The following is a 17,211-nucleotide window of genomic DNA, read 5'->3' as shown; positions in this document are numbered from 1 at the left end:
CTACGGTCTATTTAAACTGACCAGTGTAACCTTTTATATGTTTGGTTGACTGTATTTTATTTTGATAATGAACAGATTGCGATGTAAGTTTGAATTGCTAGAATATGTGGGGTGTGTGCGTGCGAGGCGCCAGTGCGATCTAACAGCTGAAACATAAAAAACTCCATTTTTGGAGTAAGATATAATCCGCAAAAGTGTTTTACTTTTATTTTTGCACACTCACAATAAAAACAGAAGATTTGTGCTTTTGTAAAATAAAGCAAACAAACAGAATGCGCATTGTCATCCTCTCCGTTCGTGAACTTGTTTATGGAGCGCCGTGCCACACTTCTGTTTTAAATCTGTTAGCTTAATTATTTAAGTCAGATATATTTCGCTTTTTTTTTTTTTTTTATGAAAACAAATTATTTTTAATTTTTAATTATTTATAAAATATTTTTATTTAGGTTGCATCTCTTACTGTGGTAAACATGCGGAAGGGAAATTAAAGATTTCGCCATGAATTAAGAATTCGTTCAATGTATTCATTTGTTCCCTCATTTTAGCTAAATCATGGGTTATTTAAGGAACAAAATTAATGAAACTTCGGCAGTGGCCACAAATTAATAAGTCATAGGAACGAATTAACAAGTTGTAAGAATGAATAGCCTATCCTTCCCCCGCAGTGTCCCGCAGCCCTGCAACCTTCACCTAATTGTTTCAAATATGAAACAATTATCTGGGGAAATGACTGTTACTACATTTCTATTGCTTTCCATGTTGAAGAACTTTGTGTTGTTTCTATTTTAATGTACTTTTAAAGTTTAAATCACATTAAAAGCTTAATTTGTAATTATGAGTGAATGATGATGCATTTATATACCGTCACTCACAGCCGCTCGCACGTGTTTTGCGCATGAGCCGCACGCAGCCCAAAATTAAACGACTTAATCGACCATCGATAGCTTTAATCGAGTGCATCTCTTATCGACAATTAATCGACCATCGATTAATCGTTGACATCCCTATTGCATACAATTATATTATTAAATCACCAATTTGCCTGTGGCTCTGGATTACAGGTAAAAAATGATCGGTTTCTTGCACAGACTGATCGTTTCGCTTCTTAAGACCTCAATATATCGTCAGGAGTCATGGGTATTCATTTGGTGTTGCCTGATATGCTTTATTTGACTCTCAACCTCTGACTTTTATAAATGTATGAATCACCAAGGACCACGGTTTCAGCTAAAAATATTCCTTACTGTTCTACTAAAGAAAAAGTCACCTACATCTTGGATGGCCTGCGAGCGAGTAAAATTAACAGGAAATTGTCATTTTTGGGTGAACTGTCCCTTTAAATCTGGGTCTGCTGGTCAATAAATAATGGCAGAAATGTCATTTTTGTATGATCTGTTCATCTCACCTGGGATGAGTTGTGCATATGTCAGACTGACGTAAAGAACACTGATGAGAATCTTATCAGCCAATGGATCCAGAGCGCTGCCCAGAGCCGACTTCTGATTGGGCCAGTTACGTGCGATGTAGCCGTCCAACTGAAAGAGAAACCAATGATCAATAAAACAACATCAGCTTAAAGACAGGTTATTAAGCCTAAAATAAAATGATCAAGCACCACAGATAATGTTTTCTTTGATTTACCAAGTCGGTTGCTCCGGCCAGTGCAAAAAGCCCCAGAGAGACGTGGAAGTACTGCTCCATGACTAAGTATCCCAGGACAGGAGACAGAACGATCCGGGCAATACAGAGGTAATTAGGGATCGTCCATGGATTCTCATACTGTGAATAAATGACATTACATGACATTATGAATATGCAAGAGGAAAAAGTATTTTATTCACACTTTCCTTTGGCAAGAGAAATAAGAAAGCACATTTGATTTCATGTAAAGAAAAACAGATATTCTTTATCAGTATTTTTGCCGTTTTCCAATACAAATATCTAGACAATCATGTTAACTATGAACACGATCCACTAGTGTTTGACAACCACAAAGTGAAACAATAACTTAATCTAACACTTAATTTGTTGATTTATCATTGCAAACTGTACAAACTCTTTGTCAAATATTTTGTTCATCAAGTGTGCATCTTTCACTGCAAAAAAATGCAAAATGACAAAATACAAAGTCTTGTTTTATGAAAAATACATCAAAATTAAGCAGGTTTATTCTTTTTTAAAAATCTGTCAGCGGGGTGAGAAAAATATACTATCAATTATACATTGCATATATAAAATATATACAATTTTGTACAAAAAAGTAAGAAAATTATATTTGCAGTAAAGGTCGCAAACAAAAATACTTGCCAAAAAGACATTTTTGTGATTCAAAATGATAAATCAATAGATCCAGTGTTGAAAATAAAGACAAAAAGTAACTAAAATTGCCTAATTTAAATTAATTCTATTTAGTAAACCCATTAAAAGTATTTATATTTGCAGAAAAAAAGTTTTTCTTACTACACTGTTATATGTATTATTTATTTGCTTATTTTAACCAATTTGTATTGTTTATGTTATATTGAAATATTACATTTTATTATGGTTCATTTATTTTAATGCAATTATTTATGCATTTAATTTTATTTATTTAAATGTTTTTTATCATTTATTTATTTACATTTAAATAAATCTATTTTCTGATTTGTACACAGTTCTTCTCTGAACTTGTGGCCCCTGTTTGAAAACCCTTGCTGTAATTTACTTAGACCCAAGGTCAAAACAAGAGTGAAAAAGAGTGTACAAGTTTCAATAATAAGCCTGATTCACTCACCAGCTCTTTCAACTGGAAATGTCCCTCATTAGCTGCAGGTGAAGAGGCTGCTTGATCTTCACCCTTTTCAGAAGACTTTTTTTCCAAAACTGGCTTTCTAGACGCTTCAGTACAAAACCCATTTGCACCATACACGCTAGACAGCGGCAGGTGCAGCCTGCAGTGATGTTTAGATACTTTTGCTCTACATATAACAGAGCAGAGATGTTCTGATCTCTGATTGACTTCTCTATGAAGGTCCAGATCTGGTCTACAGCTCAGAGGTGAGGAGCTCCAGCATCTGGTCTTCAGTCTCTGAAGCCATTGTTGCTGTGATGTAGTGTTTTTCAGCGGTAAGTTTGCCTTTGTTTTGTCATGGCAGCTGTAGTGGCAGGTGGCAGCAGTGCTGACAGTCAGTCTGTGTGTGTGTCCTTTAGCACAGCTCAACCAGCTCTTGCTACAAGCCGGCAAAAACATGTCAGCGGCTTTATCTCAACAAAACTAGATGATAGATAACCCCGAACTGTCTAACCGAGCATCCAGCAGCATATTTCCAACTTAATTCGTTCATTTTACTCTTTGTCTATTTGAGACATTCATATCTGTCGACCCACATGTTCCTGTCCTGCCGTGTTCCGATCTAAATATTTACGACAGTTGCCAAAAGGGGGCGGGGAATTAAAGGGGACGCGCTCTAATATGATATGCAAAAAAATAAATGAAATTAACATCTCATTGCGACATATTACGTGATATAATATATTTGTTGATGTTGGTGGTAGCGCATACCAATTTACCACATTTTTACTGTAGTAAAACATCTCTAGCGTTGTAAAGGTGCATCTTTAATTGTAACACTGTAACTGCAATTCAGTTTATCAGCTAATAAATATAATTAAACCATTAGAATAATATATAATTTATTAGCTAATAAAAGCAATATTAAATGTCATAATAGTTAAATAGTAATTAACATAGGATCTCCTGCCAACGGTTAAAGAAACATTTTAGTATCTATCATTTTGATAGATTTAAAATCAAAATGTATTTAGATGGCTTTGTACAATTTTTTTTAAGGAACACAGCATTCATATGCATTTGAATGTTCTTTTATTTTTCATCTATTGCAGTTAAATTTATCAGCTGCACACGTGTAGGTTCGTGTGCGGTTATTTTACTGCTACCGATAATAGTATAAACAGACTTAAACGTTCAATATTGAACTCAGAAGAATCTACTGAAAGGACACAGCTGACATCATAAAATACAAAACTACTTAAACATTGTTTTAAATGTTCATAAATGTGGTTACCGTTTGATTATATACAGGAAAATACTATTTAAAACAATTACGAGTCTATTTATGTACATGAAAACAATGTACAGTTAATAACATGAAAATACTGAAGCATTTGTGTAAACATACATTACACTATGTTATAAATATAATATCTGTTGTTGCATTAGAAAACAAACACAACAGTATGACACAATAAGAGTGTAAAACATCATAAGAGATGGCTGATTCATATGGTTTGAAGCTGATAGGTCCTGTGCCCTTTCTTCAGAAGGTAACCCTGCTCATTGAGTGCACCGATGAAGCCCTCAAAATCCACAACCTGAGAAAGCAGAAGTGGAAAGAGCATTAAAAATCATCATCTGAAAGCATGCTATTTAATGTAGCTGATGTTCACCTGTATTTGCAGATCTTTGGCGAGCTGGCGTAGCTCCTGGAACTCAAACATGCTTTTGTTTGTGCGTTCTGCGAGTCTGTTTAACGCCGTGACAAATGTCTTGACTTTGGAGCGGTTACTCATCCCAGAGCCCAGCTGAGAGCAGTTAAAATCCAGACGGCCAAACTCATCAGAGTAAGTGTCGGCCAAGCTGAACGTAGAAGAACATGAACGCTTTTTGTTGCATGAAAGAATAATTAACCATTTTTATCAATTAAACAATTGAGGAAATATAATCCGAGAAAAATGTTTTTTTATTTTTTATTGAGGATGTACAGGTAGATAAAACACAGAGACGGCAATGAAAACACAATTAGTACCATGCAAAAATTAATATTTTTTTACATTAAATTATACATTGAACTTTTTTTCATGGGGACTTTCATGGTGTGTTGTGATCGTTACTTAATAATGCAAATTAATTTAGACCCATATAACTATATAAAGTGCCGTGTTTATGAGTCACCTGTGTTTCATGATCTCCATAACATCCTCCGCATCACTTTGCGTAGCTTTTTCTCTGAGCTCAACACGAGCTCTGGCCTGCAGAGAAAGAGAAAAAAAAATGTGACTGTCATTCAGAGACCCTGAATTTATTATTTAGACCCCATGAAATCAAAATGTTATTTATTGATCAGACCTTTAGTGCATGTCTATAGAAAATTGACCAAAAATATTAACACCGTTTGGAATTAAGATCTTTTTTTAATGTTTTTAAAGATGTCTCTTATGCTGACCAGGGCTGCATTTGATTATTTGATAAGAATTTTTTACTCATTTACAACACAATCAAATTTAATATGCTCCCTTATTCTTTTATATATTTTAATATGTACACATCAGAATAAGCATGTTGTTTGAATTTTTACATAAATATTGTGTTACACTGAATGACAAAGTAACATTATTTCAACCAAATTGTGACATTTTATTCTCCAAAAACTTATTGAAACCTTAAAAGTAGACACTTTACTTACATTTAATGTGCTTTCTATGGACATAAAATCACTTTTGTACATTTCTTTTGATGCGGACATCTTAACGTCTTTGACCCATTAACATAGGAAAAAAAGTAATTTAAAATTGTTAAACTATTTCAGGTTTTTTCCTGTATTTTCCACCTCTGTGAGTCGGATGAGGGACTCCAGCTGGCGGGTGGTGATGGGCGTGCTGTCGGCCGTCTGGTTCTGTTTGCGCAGCTCCAGATAGAAGTCCTGCAGCACCTGCGCAGCCTCTGCAGAGAGAGTGGGGTGAACGTAGTGCCGGGCGTAACCCACGTACTTCCGCAGGAGCTGGTGAGGGATGGGGTCAAAGGCCTCTCCAGGAACCACCTACAGACAAAAACAGAGAAATCAACATTAGTATAGCTGTAATTTACTGTACATTACAAACAAGTAGAAACAGATGTGTTACTACAAATATTGTACAGCATGAATTTAGTCAATAATCCACATGATGTTTATAAGATCAGTAGCTGTTGTACAGCTACTATTACATCAAACAGGTGTAATAGTAATAGAGATACTTGTTTAAACTATGTTAGGTAGTAAAACTACAATACATTTCTTAACATTAGTAGTGCATTATCTAACATAAATTTACAATAAACAATATTTAACAGCATTTATTAATCGGTAATTTATTTTTTAAAAAATGCTATTTTATTAGTCAAGAATATAATTGTTCATTGCTTATGCTAATGGATAGTGCATTCACTAATGTTAACAGAGACAACTTTTGACTTAAAAAAAATATCACTAAGAGTAATAAATGTTATCAAAGTATTGTTCATTGTTAATAAAGTACTGTGGTTAAGGAAACCTTATTGTAAAGTGTTACCATGAGTTTATAAATGGATAAACTAAATCAAATTAAATAAATAAGCTGAAATGATGCTTAACAGATCAGTTGTTACACATTCAAGTATGTATGAGCAATGGTAAAAGTGATCATTGCAAATGCCCCTAATGTTAGTTAATTTTATTAATAATAGCTATTATAAAGTTGTTAGTTAATAAACATACAACTAATACAACTAATAAAAAGATACAACTTTTGATTTTAATAACGCATTTAGTAAATGTTCAAATGAACATTAATTGAGATAAATAAATGCTTTAAAACTGTTTTTCGTTGTTAGTTCATGTCAGTTCAGGCCCATTAACTAATATTAACAGAAACAACTTTTGATTGTATTTGTGACCCTGGATCATATACAGATTTATACACCTTCTCAAAGCTGAATAAATAAGCTTTCAATTGATGTATGGTTTGTTAGGATAGCGCAATATTTGGCCGAGATACAACTATTTGAAAATCTGGAATCTGAGGGTGCAAAAAAAATCTAAATATTGAGAAAATTGCATTTAAAGTTGTCCAAATGAAGTTCTTAGCAATGCATATTACTAATCAAAAAATAAGTTTTAATATATTTACAGTAGGAAATTTACAAAATATCTTCATGGAACATGATCTTTACTTAATATCCTAATGATTTTTGGCATAAAAGAAAAATCTATAATTTTGACTAGGGCTGCACGATAAATCGCATGCGATATTTAATGCGCATCTTGTCAGAAAGCCGGTTCTGTAATCAGCGGTAAATCTCCATCACCTGCGGGCTTTCACATTGAGCAGCATTAACTACACAGAGCCGTTGTTCACTGACGAGCTGCGCAAAAAATCGCGCGAATATGAACGTGGTTTTGCGCAGCTCGTCAGTGAACAACGGCTCTGTGTAGTTAATGCTGCTCAATGTGAAAGCACGCAGGTGATGGAGATTTACCGCTGATTACAGAACCGTCTTTACTGATAAGATGCGCGTTAAATATCGCATGCGATTTATCGTGCAGCCCTAATTTTGACCCATACGATGTATTTTTGGCTATTGCTACAAATATACCCCAGCGACTTAAAACTGCTTTTGTGCTCCAGGGACACATTTAGTGAACACTGAAACTAGCTTTATGCTTAAAAACAATTTTTTCATTGTTTGTTAATGTTAACTAACTTTAATAAATGGAAACTTATTGTTAAGTGTTATGATAAAGCGTTTTCAGTGGAATTGGTTAAGAACTAAAATCATGAACTAAGTGAAATGGCATTACTTTGAGTGTGTCTGCGAGGGGTTTCTCTGAGAACACCTCCAGAATGGAGATGCTGGACTCCTGTGTGCTGTAGCGTGTGACCGCAGCACTGCTGACCGCACCATTTTTTCCTGCGCGCATGGCCATCACGTGTTCGGACAGCAGGTGGTCATGGTCCTCATTAGGGGTGTCCAACAAGATGAAGACCAGATCGAACCTGGACAGCAGCGCACTTCCCATTCTAGAGGGACACAGGCAACACTTTTAACACCGAAGGCATGTTATGGAAGCAGAATAGCCAAAAAAACAATGACTTTGCCTGTAGTGTCTTGTTTAAGCACATCAATCTGATGTTCAATGTTGTAAAACAGACAAAACACGCATATCAATTATTAGACTTATAAACTATGTTACTTGGCAGAAGAAGCGTTGATTATTAATTCACTGAACATTATCATATCAGGCTTATTGGTCATACTTTACAGTGGTTTACAACTGTATTTGTTGCTTATTGCTGTATCTTTAATCCACTGTATAATCCAGGTCTTTAGTAGTATATTTAGTAGTGGTAAAAATCATTAGTAGTATCTCACTCTGGCATACAGTACACTCACTTCAGGTTCTCAGAGACAGTCTTGGCTTTATTGTAATGTCCTCCGACTGGATTGGCCGCTGCGATGATGGAGGTTCGAGCAGGAAGTGTGCAGACAATCCCAGCTTTAGCCAGACTGATGCTCTGCTGCTCCATGGCTTCCAGAAGAGCCTAATGCTGGCTGCCCATCTTATCAAACTCATCGATACAACAGATACCTGGTGAAAATATTTAATATTAAACATCACATTCCCAAGGATCAGCCTTCCATGTTTGGATCCTGAGTTGATTTATATGTTGATGTTGTAAGTTAAATACCTTGATCTCCCAGCACCAGCGCTCCAGCCTCAAGAGCGTAATCTCCCGATCCGCTGTCCCGGGACAGAGATACAGTCAGTCCTGAGGTGGTGGTCGTGTTTCCACACATATATACACCCCTTGGAGCCACGTTACACACGGCCTGGACACACACAGTAATAACAACAGCACACATGGTATTTTAACTAAATTCAAATCATCTGACTGGGTGATAAATGCATTAGAGCAGGGGTGGGCAAACTTGGCCCTTCCAAGTCACTTTCCTTCAGAGTTTAGCTCCAACTCTAATCAAACACACCTGAACCAGCTAATCATTGTCTTCAAGACTACTAGAAAGCTACAGGCAGGTGAGTTTTATCAGGGTTGGATCAAATCTCTGCAGGAAAGTGGCCTGGAAGGGCCAAATTTGCACATCACTGCATTAGAGGGACTCATGAGATCATGTACCTGTAACATCTGACTTTTACCAAGTCCAGGGTCTCCAACGATAAGAATACGTGGGTCTCCTCTTATTGGGATACGGTTTTTATCATCAACATACTTTTGACACCCACCAAACAGAGTCAGAGCCAGTCCTGCTTTGACAAGCTGAGAAATTGTACAGAGATATCACAGACAAATTAAAGGAGGCATATTTTGTTTGTTTACCATTTCATTTACTAAATCTAAGCTTAAAAAAAAAAACCTCAAGAACAAATTCAAGTTACATAATAACACAATATTTGGACACTTACCAAATGGCCATAAATGGCAGGAGAAAGAGAGCTGCAATTAAACGAAAATCAAATTAGCTTCTTCATTTGTAATATGTCATGATTGGCTTTGTGTTCACTAGATGTTACTCACTTCACTATGAGCTTGAATAAGTCCTCTTGCGCTTGAATCTCTTGGATGGCGTAGAGATCTTTGATGGAGAGCTCTACTGAAGGTCCCTGGCCCTCAGAATCAGACGCCGCTTTGCTTTTCTGACCCTTCGAGTTGCTGACAGAATTCGCCTGAATGTACAACAGGAACATACACTTGTCCTTCTTGTTTCTGCCATTTCCTGAAGAAAGAATTCCTCAAAAATCATAAACAGGAAAGAGCAATCTTGAATAAAATAATGTTTTAATCTGTTGATCCGGGACACAGTAATAGTCTAAGAAGCAGTCTGTTCACCTTCAACTATCATTATTGGACAAAATAAAATTGGTCATAAAAATAATATTGGACATTCTCTAATCAAAGATAGTATACACTAAGAGCAAATAGCAAAAAAAGTAAAAAGTAAAAGTATTTTAAATAGTAGTTATATGCTATTTGTACTAAGTGTAAATAGTGTTACAGAGGCCTTGTGTCATTTGTGGCAGGATATTTGCATCTAGTGTAAATAGGCATTCCTATAAATAAATAAATGGATATAGTATATTAATTTCAGTCTAAATAATTATATTATGTGAGAGGTATAACAGCTCAGCACAAAGATCCTCTCTGCACGGTGAATGCGACCATCATGTAAAAACTGAATCAGACAGAAGGCCACCCGAGGCTGTCCTGTTTGTACAGCACATTGAGGTCAGATGCAAAAATAGCACTAGCAGAACTTTGCCGGACTGTAATATGTTTCTGTTAAGTCCTTGTTACTGAGAAGCTAAATGCATGAGAATCAATCAATTTGTAATAAAAAAGCACCTTATCAGAATCTACCAGCTTTCTAAAGATCATTGCACTGACAGTGTGGACAATGTCTCGTACCCTCTTCATTGGACACTTTAATGACCCCTGTGATGGTGACCATGTCTCCAGGCACACAGCTGTCCACCAGGTCCTGCGTGAGCTCACATTCAATGGTGCGCGGGATTCGACCGGACTCACGCTGGTCACCTGACATCAGCTCCTGAACCCTGTGAAGAGCACAGCAGGAGAAACCAATGAGGGATGGTGTTCTCTAAAACATCTCATACCAGGGTTGTTATTGTTCACATTTTTTATTGTTAAAAAAAAAAATCATTAATAAAAATAGAAATAAAGCTCAAATTAAATATCACTATTATATTAGAAATTAAACAAAAACTTAAATGAAAACTAGAAATTGTCCCTTTGCAACTAACTGAAATTAAATGACTTTAAGTTAAAGTACTACAATTACTAAAAATAAATGATATTTATTAAAAAATAATAATGTCAAAAAACTAAAATATTACTAACTCATCCAAAATATTAATACATAATATCATAGTATATAAATAATACTAAATCAACACTGGCAAACACGCACCAGAATAATATAAATTAATTTAAAAAAATTAATGCTCAAGAAAAGATAGCTGAATATATTTGACGATGAGAATATTCAACAAGCATTTACACTGAAAGCTAAAAAAAAAAAAAAGAAATTAAAAACATCTGTTTAAAAAAGGAACACAAAATTTGTTCTGCTCAGGTAAATTTTAATTCATGTAGTTATGTATTTACATACTTTATTGTCTGCCAGTCAACAGTGAGTGTTAAAGGTGAACTTCTGTTTGGAGTGAACGAGCGACCATGACATTCCGTCTGTAAACACTGAAAGGGAAAAAATAAACAATGTCAGACATCACTTAATACAGCAAACCTTTGTTACAGTTACTACTGTATTTGCAATCAATCTAATTTTATGTGCATTGTTTACAGATTATCCTTTGTTCTATATGTAATTTGCTCGGTAGACCCAGTGAAACGTATTTTTTTTCCACTGTATTATTATGCATGGGTGAAACTGCACAAAACTTGACTAACGTCATTTAGTAAACAAGTAATAAGCAATTAATGTTTGTCTGAAGCTGGAAGCATGCTGTACCTTAGTGGGTATGGTGTATTTCCCATCAGGCAGTGAGACGCTCTGTGTCTCCACAGCTGTTACAGACGAACGCCAGCTTACTGCAGAGCGGCTTAATGTTACTCACTCTCACCACGGTGCCTCTGATCGCAACAAACTTGCCGTATAAATTAGCTCTAAGACTTTTCAAAGGAGTCAGTGGCTCGTAGTTATACACCCTAAAAGAGAGAAATAAACAAAAAAGTAAATTAAAACATTTTTAGAGTAGATTTTTTTTTTTGCAAAATGTTACTATATTAATCACCCAACTCTTTATAAAAAATTTAATACATAAGTATGTCCAACTTCATCCGCATGCATAAAGTTTACTGACGTAGGGCTATATAGAAAATCTCAACTACTCAATTTGCTTTTATTTTTGCAGAATGTAAACAATATTATCGCCCATCTAATCTGCTAAATGCAACTTTAAAGCATGAATATAAATATTAATAATTATATAATATAAATATTAACATCGTGAATTTCTGTAAAGCTGATTTGAAACGATGTGTATTGTGAAAAGCGTATATAAATAAATTAGACATGACTTTCATATAGGCAAGTTAACAGTCTCACCTGGCGCTGATATAAGGGATGTTGATGATGGGCCGTAGACCCGCAGAAGCTCTTCCTGTCCCTGCAGTTCTGCTGCATGTCTCTCCAGATCCACAGTAAGCACCTGTGGAGAAAAAAATAATCAAATTTTAGCTATTAAGAGAATTTGACAAGACTAAAAGCAGTCAGTGACAAACACATATTTATGTAAATGCATAACACAAAACCCACCTGATGAATTGCGACACCCAAGCAGTCCAGTATCTTCTCAGCCATTTCTTTAAGATCTTTGGCAAGATCAGGTAGAGTGTGTGAAATCAGTTTGTTAGACAAAAGGTCTTTGTAGTCCACCAAAATGCTGCCTTTCCTTTCAATCTCATCCTGAGAGATGAAAAAAAAATCAGAGAAGAATATTTTGTTTTTAAATGAAGAATTAAAATGAGGGAATTAGGGAAAACCATGCTATGAATTCTGATGCCTTATCATAAAGATCAATCTGCGATGTGAAGTACTGCTCAAACACTTTAATCTTCTCAACATAAGGTGAACTTTTGACAAATCCTGGAGAAGGAACAAACACAAATCACAAGAATATTTTTAGACATGTATTTAACAGGTCAATAACAAATGTTTAAATAAACATAATAGGAAATGTGAAAATATCAAACCTTCAGAAAAATAGAGTCGCCATCCATCCAGGGTTGCATGACTCACACGTGCTTCACTTGCCACAACTTGGGGAGTAAATCCTGTGCAACAACAACAACAAAAACTATAAAGCATATAAATAATCGAAAAATAATCAAACAATAGTTTATCAAGTGGGACAGGTTTTCTGCCGGTGTTCTGACGATTTGTGCTACCCGATCAGATTGTGCTACCATCATCTTATTCATGTAGTTTGAGGCTTATTTAAATGTCCATAACTACCCCTACCCTAAACCTACCAACCCATGCCTACCCTTACCCTAAACTTACACTTAAAACAATGCAAATATATTTTTGGTAGCACAATCTGATAGGTAGCATGTTTCATCAGTACACCGGTTTTATGAAGGTAAATTTAAGACTTTTTAAAGACCTTTTTTAAGACAAAGTAAAAAAATATATATAAATAAATAAATTGAATGGAACAACAGATCAATATGGTCTCTGAAAATAAATGTCTTGTATTAGCAACACTTCAAAGTTTAAAAATACAGCTTCCAATAGATCTCCATTCATTTGACTAGATAGATAGATAGATCAAAATAAAGTGATTTCATTATTAAATCAAGAAGCAATATTTGCCAATTACAAAAATCAACTTAATTCAAGGGAAAACCAATTTTCATTCCGTTTTTGTTTTAGGTTGAAACAAATAATTTGGTTCAGTTTTTCAAGACTTCATTTTACATTTGCAATAGTAAATGTATCTTGTTTGAAGATATTGGTTTAAATATTTTAATTTGAAAACATAAATACTCAAGAAGCTTTTATTTTTTGCAAAGCATGCAACATTTAATTCCATGTCTTTTTGAATTTAAGACTTTCTGCTCTAATTTAAGACTTTCAAGGCCTTAAAGGTTTAGTTCACCCAAAAATGAAAATTAGGCTGCGTTTAACTCACCCCCGAGGTATCCTAGGTGTATATGACTTTCTTCTTTCAGCCGAATCCAGTCGGAGTTATATAAAAAATTGTCCTGGCTATTCCAAGCTCTATCATTGCAGTCAGCGGGTGTTGCATTGCTTCAGTCCAAAAGAAGTTAAATAAAACTTAAATAACGCCCATCTATAAAAAAAAGTGTCTCACATGGTTTCGGGGGGTGAACAAAGACCTCCTGTAGCGAATCGATGCGTTATTGTAAGAAAAATATCCATAATAATCACTTTAATCTAGCTTGCGCTTACTGTTGTAAACGGAAGCAGTTCCGGCGTGTGATACACTTTTTTTATGGATGGGCGCTTTTTATTTAACTTCTTTTGGACTGAAGCAATGCAACAGCGGCTGACTGCAATGATAGAGCTTGAAAGATCAAAGACAATTTTTAATATAACTCCGACTGGATTTGTCTGAAAGAAGAAAGTCATATACACCTAGGATGCCTCGGGGGTGAGTAAAACGCAGCCTAATTTTAATTTTTGGACGAACTAACCCTTTAATTTGTGGAAGTGCAAAATAAGTCTTTTTTTAAGACTCACAGAAACCCTGGTGGCAAATGTCAGTGTAACAAACAAAAATCACTAATAGATTATCATTTCTTAAATACAAAATGATTTATATATTTACTTATCAAGTCAAGTCTGCTTTATTGTCAATTCTTCCACATGTACAGCACATACACACAGAGCACATACACACTTATACTGTATATAACTTGTTTCCTAGAAAATCTGGCATTGGGTACTATGAATATTGCAGGCTCTGTTAATAATTGCAAGTAGCTTTGAATAAATGCATCTGCTAAATGCATAAATGTAAATGTAAACTACATAATTTATTATTATTATTTTGCCTATAAACAAGCTATTACCTAACTGACAAGACAGTTACCATGTTGTGTATTGTTGGTGGAATAGTTCCCTCCTCCTCCTCCTCCTCTGCTCCATTGACGGCCTCTCCATCCTCTGTACTGACCATTATTCCATCCTCTTCCTCTTCCTCCAGCTGAGGTGTTTCCACCCCTCCATGACCCTCGGGCAGAACCCTGACTGCTCATCCTTCACCCTCTGAAGTCTGAAAGCAAACTCACATAGCTATCAATATGGCACAGAATCAAGATCGTCCTGATAGAGATAAATAACAGCAAAATCAATAAAGACCCTCTGTTTCTTTACAGAAACTCTCTCATCAGCAGGAACCGGTTACATAATCGACTTACACTAGTCTTAAAAGTTAATCATCTTATTTACTTTCTTCAAGACTTGCCAAAACTTTTTAAAGCCAGTTAGAAAAAGGTAGACTAGTCTAATCTTAATCAGAAAAGCAAGATAACTGCTAGCTGGTCACACACAGTCTTAACATAGTGGCTATGTTTATGCAACCAGGGTTTATTATAATAACCGAACATGAATTATATTATTTGTAATAGTCTAATAATATAACAATTAAAAGAGTAAAATAAATCTATATCAGCTAGAATGAGTAAAATTAATGAAGCAGATACAGAATATCTCTGTCTGGACTATTTACCTGCTGTTTCTTACTTTACAACGGCTCGAATTAACGTTAGAAGAATTAACACGAAAAAAACAACAGGAACTGAGAGAAATTAACACATATTTTACTAAAGAAATATATTTTAACCGATCTTACTAACAGAAGTACTTACCACAGCCACCGTTTGTTTACCTCCTCAGTCAGTGACGTCTGGCGAGGCTTCAAGTTTGGCGCTAATATGACGCCACTTCCGTACATGCGCAGAGCCGAGAACATCGAGTAAAGATTATTATTATATTTTTCTGTTTGTTTGTTTAGCTTACTTTACTAAGCTACATTTAAACGCCATTTAATTTGAGAAAATTCATGTTATAATAATACATTGCTTTCCAAATGTATGTATACGTGTTTTTACCCATTTGTTTATTTTTTATACTATTTTTTCATTTGTTAATTTATATAATATATAATTTAAATATTATATTCATGTCTATTATAGCCTATATACATTTTCGTAATTTAAATATTTCTGTATGTATTAATTTTCGTGCGTTTCTTGCTGCGTGTATGATAATAAGAGGGCGTGGCTACGCTTTCAACCAAATAGTGTCGCAGTTTCTTCCTGAAGAACGCGCATCATCAGCAGCAGCAGGAGGAGGAGGAGGAGGAGGAGGAGAGCATCCTTCATGATTCTGCATTAAAGCCGCACTCTATATCAACAAACCCCGGGCCTTCACGGATCCAGCCGCAGCTCTGCGTGAACACCACACACTCAATCATGGATAATTCCGGGAAAGAGAAGGAAGCCATGCAGCTGATGGCAGAGGCGGACAAAAAAGTCAAATCATCAGGTTCATTTCTCGGAGGGATGTTCGGGTGAGACAGTAGTGATGCTGGTCACGATCTGACATTCAAAGACATCCAATGTCCTGTAGTCTTTTCAAATAGCATATGTGTGTGTCGTGTAAATATCCTATTATTTGTCTATTCTTTACCATACGACGTATAAAAATGAGTATATAGAGCCCGAATCCATCCATGCGTTTCTCAGTATCTCCAATGTCAAATATTTCCGTGATGCGACATGCACAATGCAATGCAACTGCTCTGTGCTTTATGCACAGGGGCTTATTATTGCACTATATTGATTTTGAAATTGCATTCAATCAGAAATGTTGATGTTTTCACAGGGGAAATCATAAGGTTGAGGATGCATGTGAAATGTATGCCAGAGCTGCCAACATGTTCAAGATGGCCAAAAACTGGAGTGGTATGCATAAGTCAATTCATGTTTATATGTAAAACGCTAGAATACTTCATTTAATGCTTAATATTTAGTTATGCGGTTGGGCTGTTGCAACATATTCAGTTAAAAGCTTTAAGTGATCTAACTTTTTTTTTTTTGCTGGGAAATTTCACAAACAATTACAAAACAGCAAGGAAAACATGAAACATTTTAAACATAAAGCAGAAAAACAGTATTTTATGTAAAAAAACAAAAATTTCCAATAAACTTTTCTTTATTTACAGCTTTGAAAAGTCATTTTTTACAGTGTTGAAGTACTAAAATAACTAACTGAAATACAAATTAATAAATACTATGTAGACAGATTTAGATGATTGATTTGAAATAATAAATTTTTTACAGATTAAAAAACACTAATAAAATGACTGAAATACATAACAAAATGATTAAAATTCTAACAAAAGTAAAAAGAAAACATTCGTAGAATGTATGTTTGTAGTATCGTTGTGTTATAACTAGTGCTGTCAAACGAAACTGCTTTAAACCACCTAATGAAAGAAATTATGTTTTCACAGGGGTAATCATAAGGTTGAGGATGCATGTGAAATGTATGCCAGAGCTGCCAACATGTTCAAGATGGCCAAAAACTGGAGTGGTATGCATAAGTCAATTCATGTTTATATGTAAAACGCTAGAATACTTCATTTAATGCTTAATATTTAGTTATGCGGTTGGGCTGTTGCAACATATTCAGTTAAAAGCTTTAAGTGATCTAACTGCATTACACTTTTATTGTCATCATTGTGCTTTGATTTGTATTTAATCGATTTTAAGCATTCACTCTGCCTCTGTGTCATTATTGGCATTGATCTAAAGACTGATGTGTTTTGCTGCTGTAGCTGCAGGCAGTGCTTTCTGCCAAGCTGCAAGACTTCACATGCAGATGCAGAA

At 35.1% G+C, this 17,211-nt stretch overlaps 2 protein-coding genes and 1 pseudogene across 3 annotated transcripts in view; 1 reads left to right on the top strand and 2 right to left on the bottom strand.

Moving 5' to 3' along the window:
• Positions 1-3,405, bottom strand: part of LOC107663140 (cardiolipin synthase (CMP-forming)-like) — a 9,567-nt gene extending 6,162 nt beyond the window's left edge. For both annotated transcript variants that reach the window (XM_016453299.1, XM_016453300.1), the window contains exons 1-3: positions 2,774-3,405; positions 1,642-1,779; positions 1,406-1,535 (exon numbers count right to left, since the gene is read on the bottom strand). In XM_016453299.1, coding sequence (XP_016308785.1) covers positions 1,406-1,535; positions 1,642-1,779; positions 2,774-3,229 — 724 coding nt within the window. In that variant the 5' untranslated portion in view covers positions 3,230-3,405. The remainder of the gene's footprint in view (positions 1-1,405; positions 1,536-1,641; positions 1,780-2,773) is intronic.
• Positions 3,406-4,214: 809 nt separating this feature from the next.
• LOC107663138 (DNA helicase MCM8-like) lies at positions 4,215-15,247 on the bottom strand (annotated as a pseudogene).
• Positions 15,248-15,628: 381 nt separating this feature from the next.
• LOC107663151 (beta-soluble NSF attachment protein-like) overlaps positions 15,629-17,211 on the top strand; it is a 6,069-nt gene continuing 4,486 nt past the window's right edge. The window contains exons 1-2 of the mRNA XM_016453313.1: positions 15,629-15,890; positions 16,205-16,284. Of these exons, the coding sequence (XP_016308799.1) occupies positions 15,793-15,890; positions 16,205-16,284 (178 nt within the window). The 5' untranslated portion in view covers positions 15,629-15,792. The remainder of the gene's footprint in view (positions 15,891-16,204; positions 16,285-17,211) is intronic.

Source organism: Sinocyclocheilus anshuiensis, unplaced genomic scaffold (genome assembly GCF_001515605.1).
Source record: "Sinocyclocheilus anshuiensis isolate Anshui unplaced genomic scaffold, SAMN03320099.WGS_v1.1 scaffold767, whole genome shotgun sequence".
Taxonomy (NCBI): domain Eukaryota; kingdom Metazoa; phylum Chordata; class Actinopteri; order Cypriniformes; family Cyprinidae; genus Sinocyclocheilus; species Sinocyclocheilus anshuiensis.
This window is presented reverse-complemented; position numbering and strand designations above follow the sequence as displayed.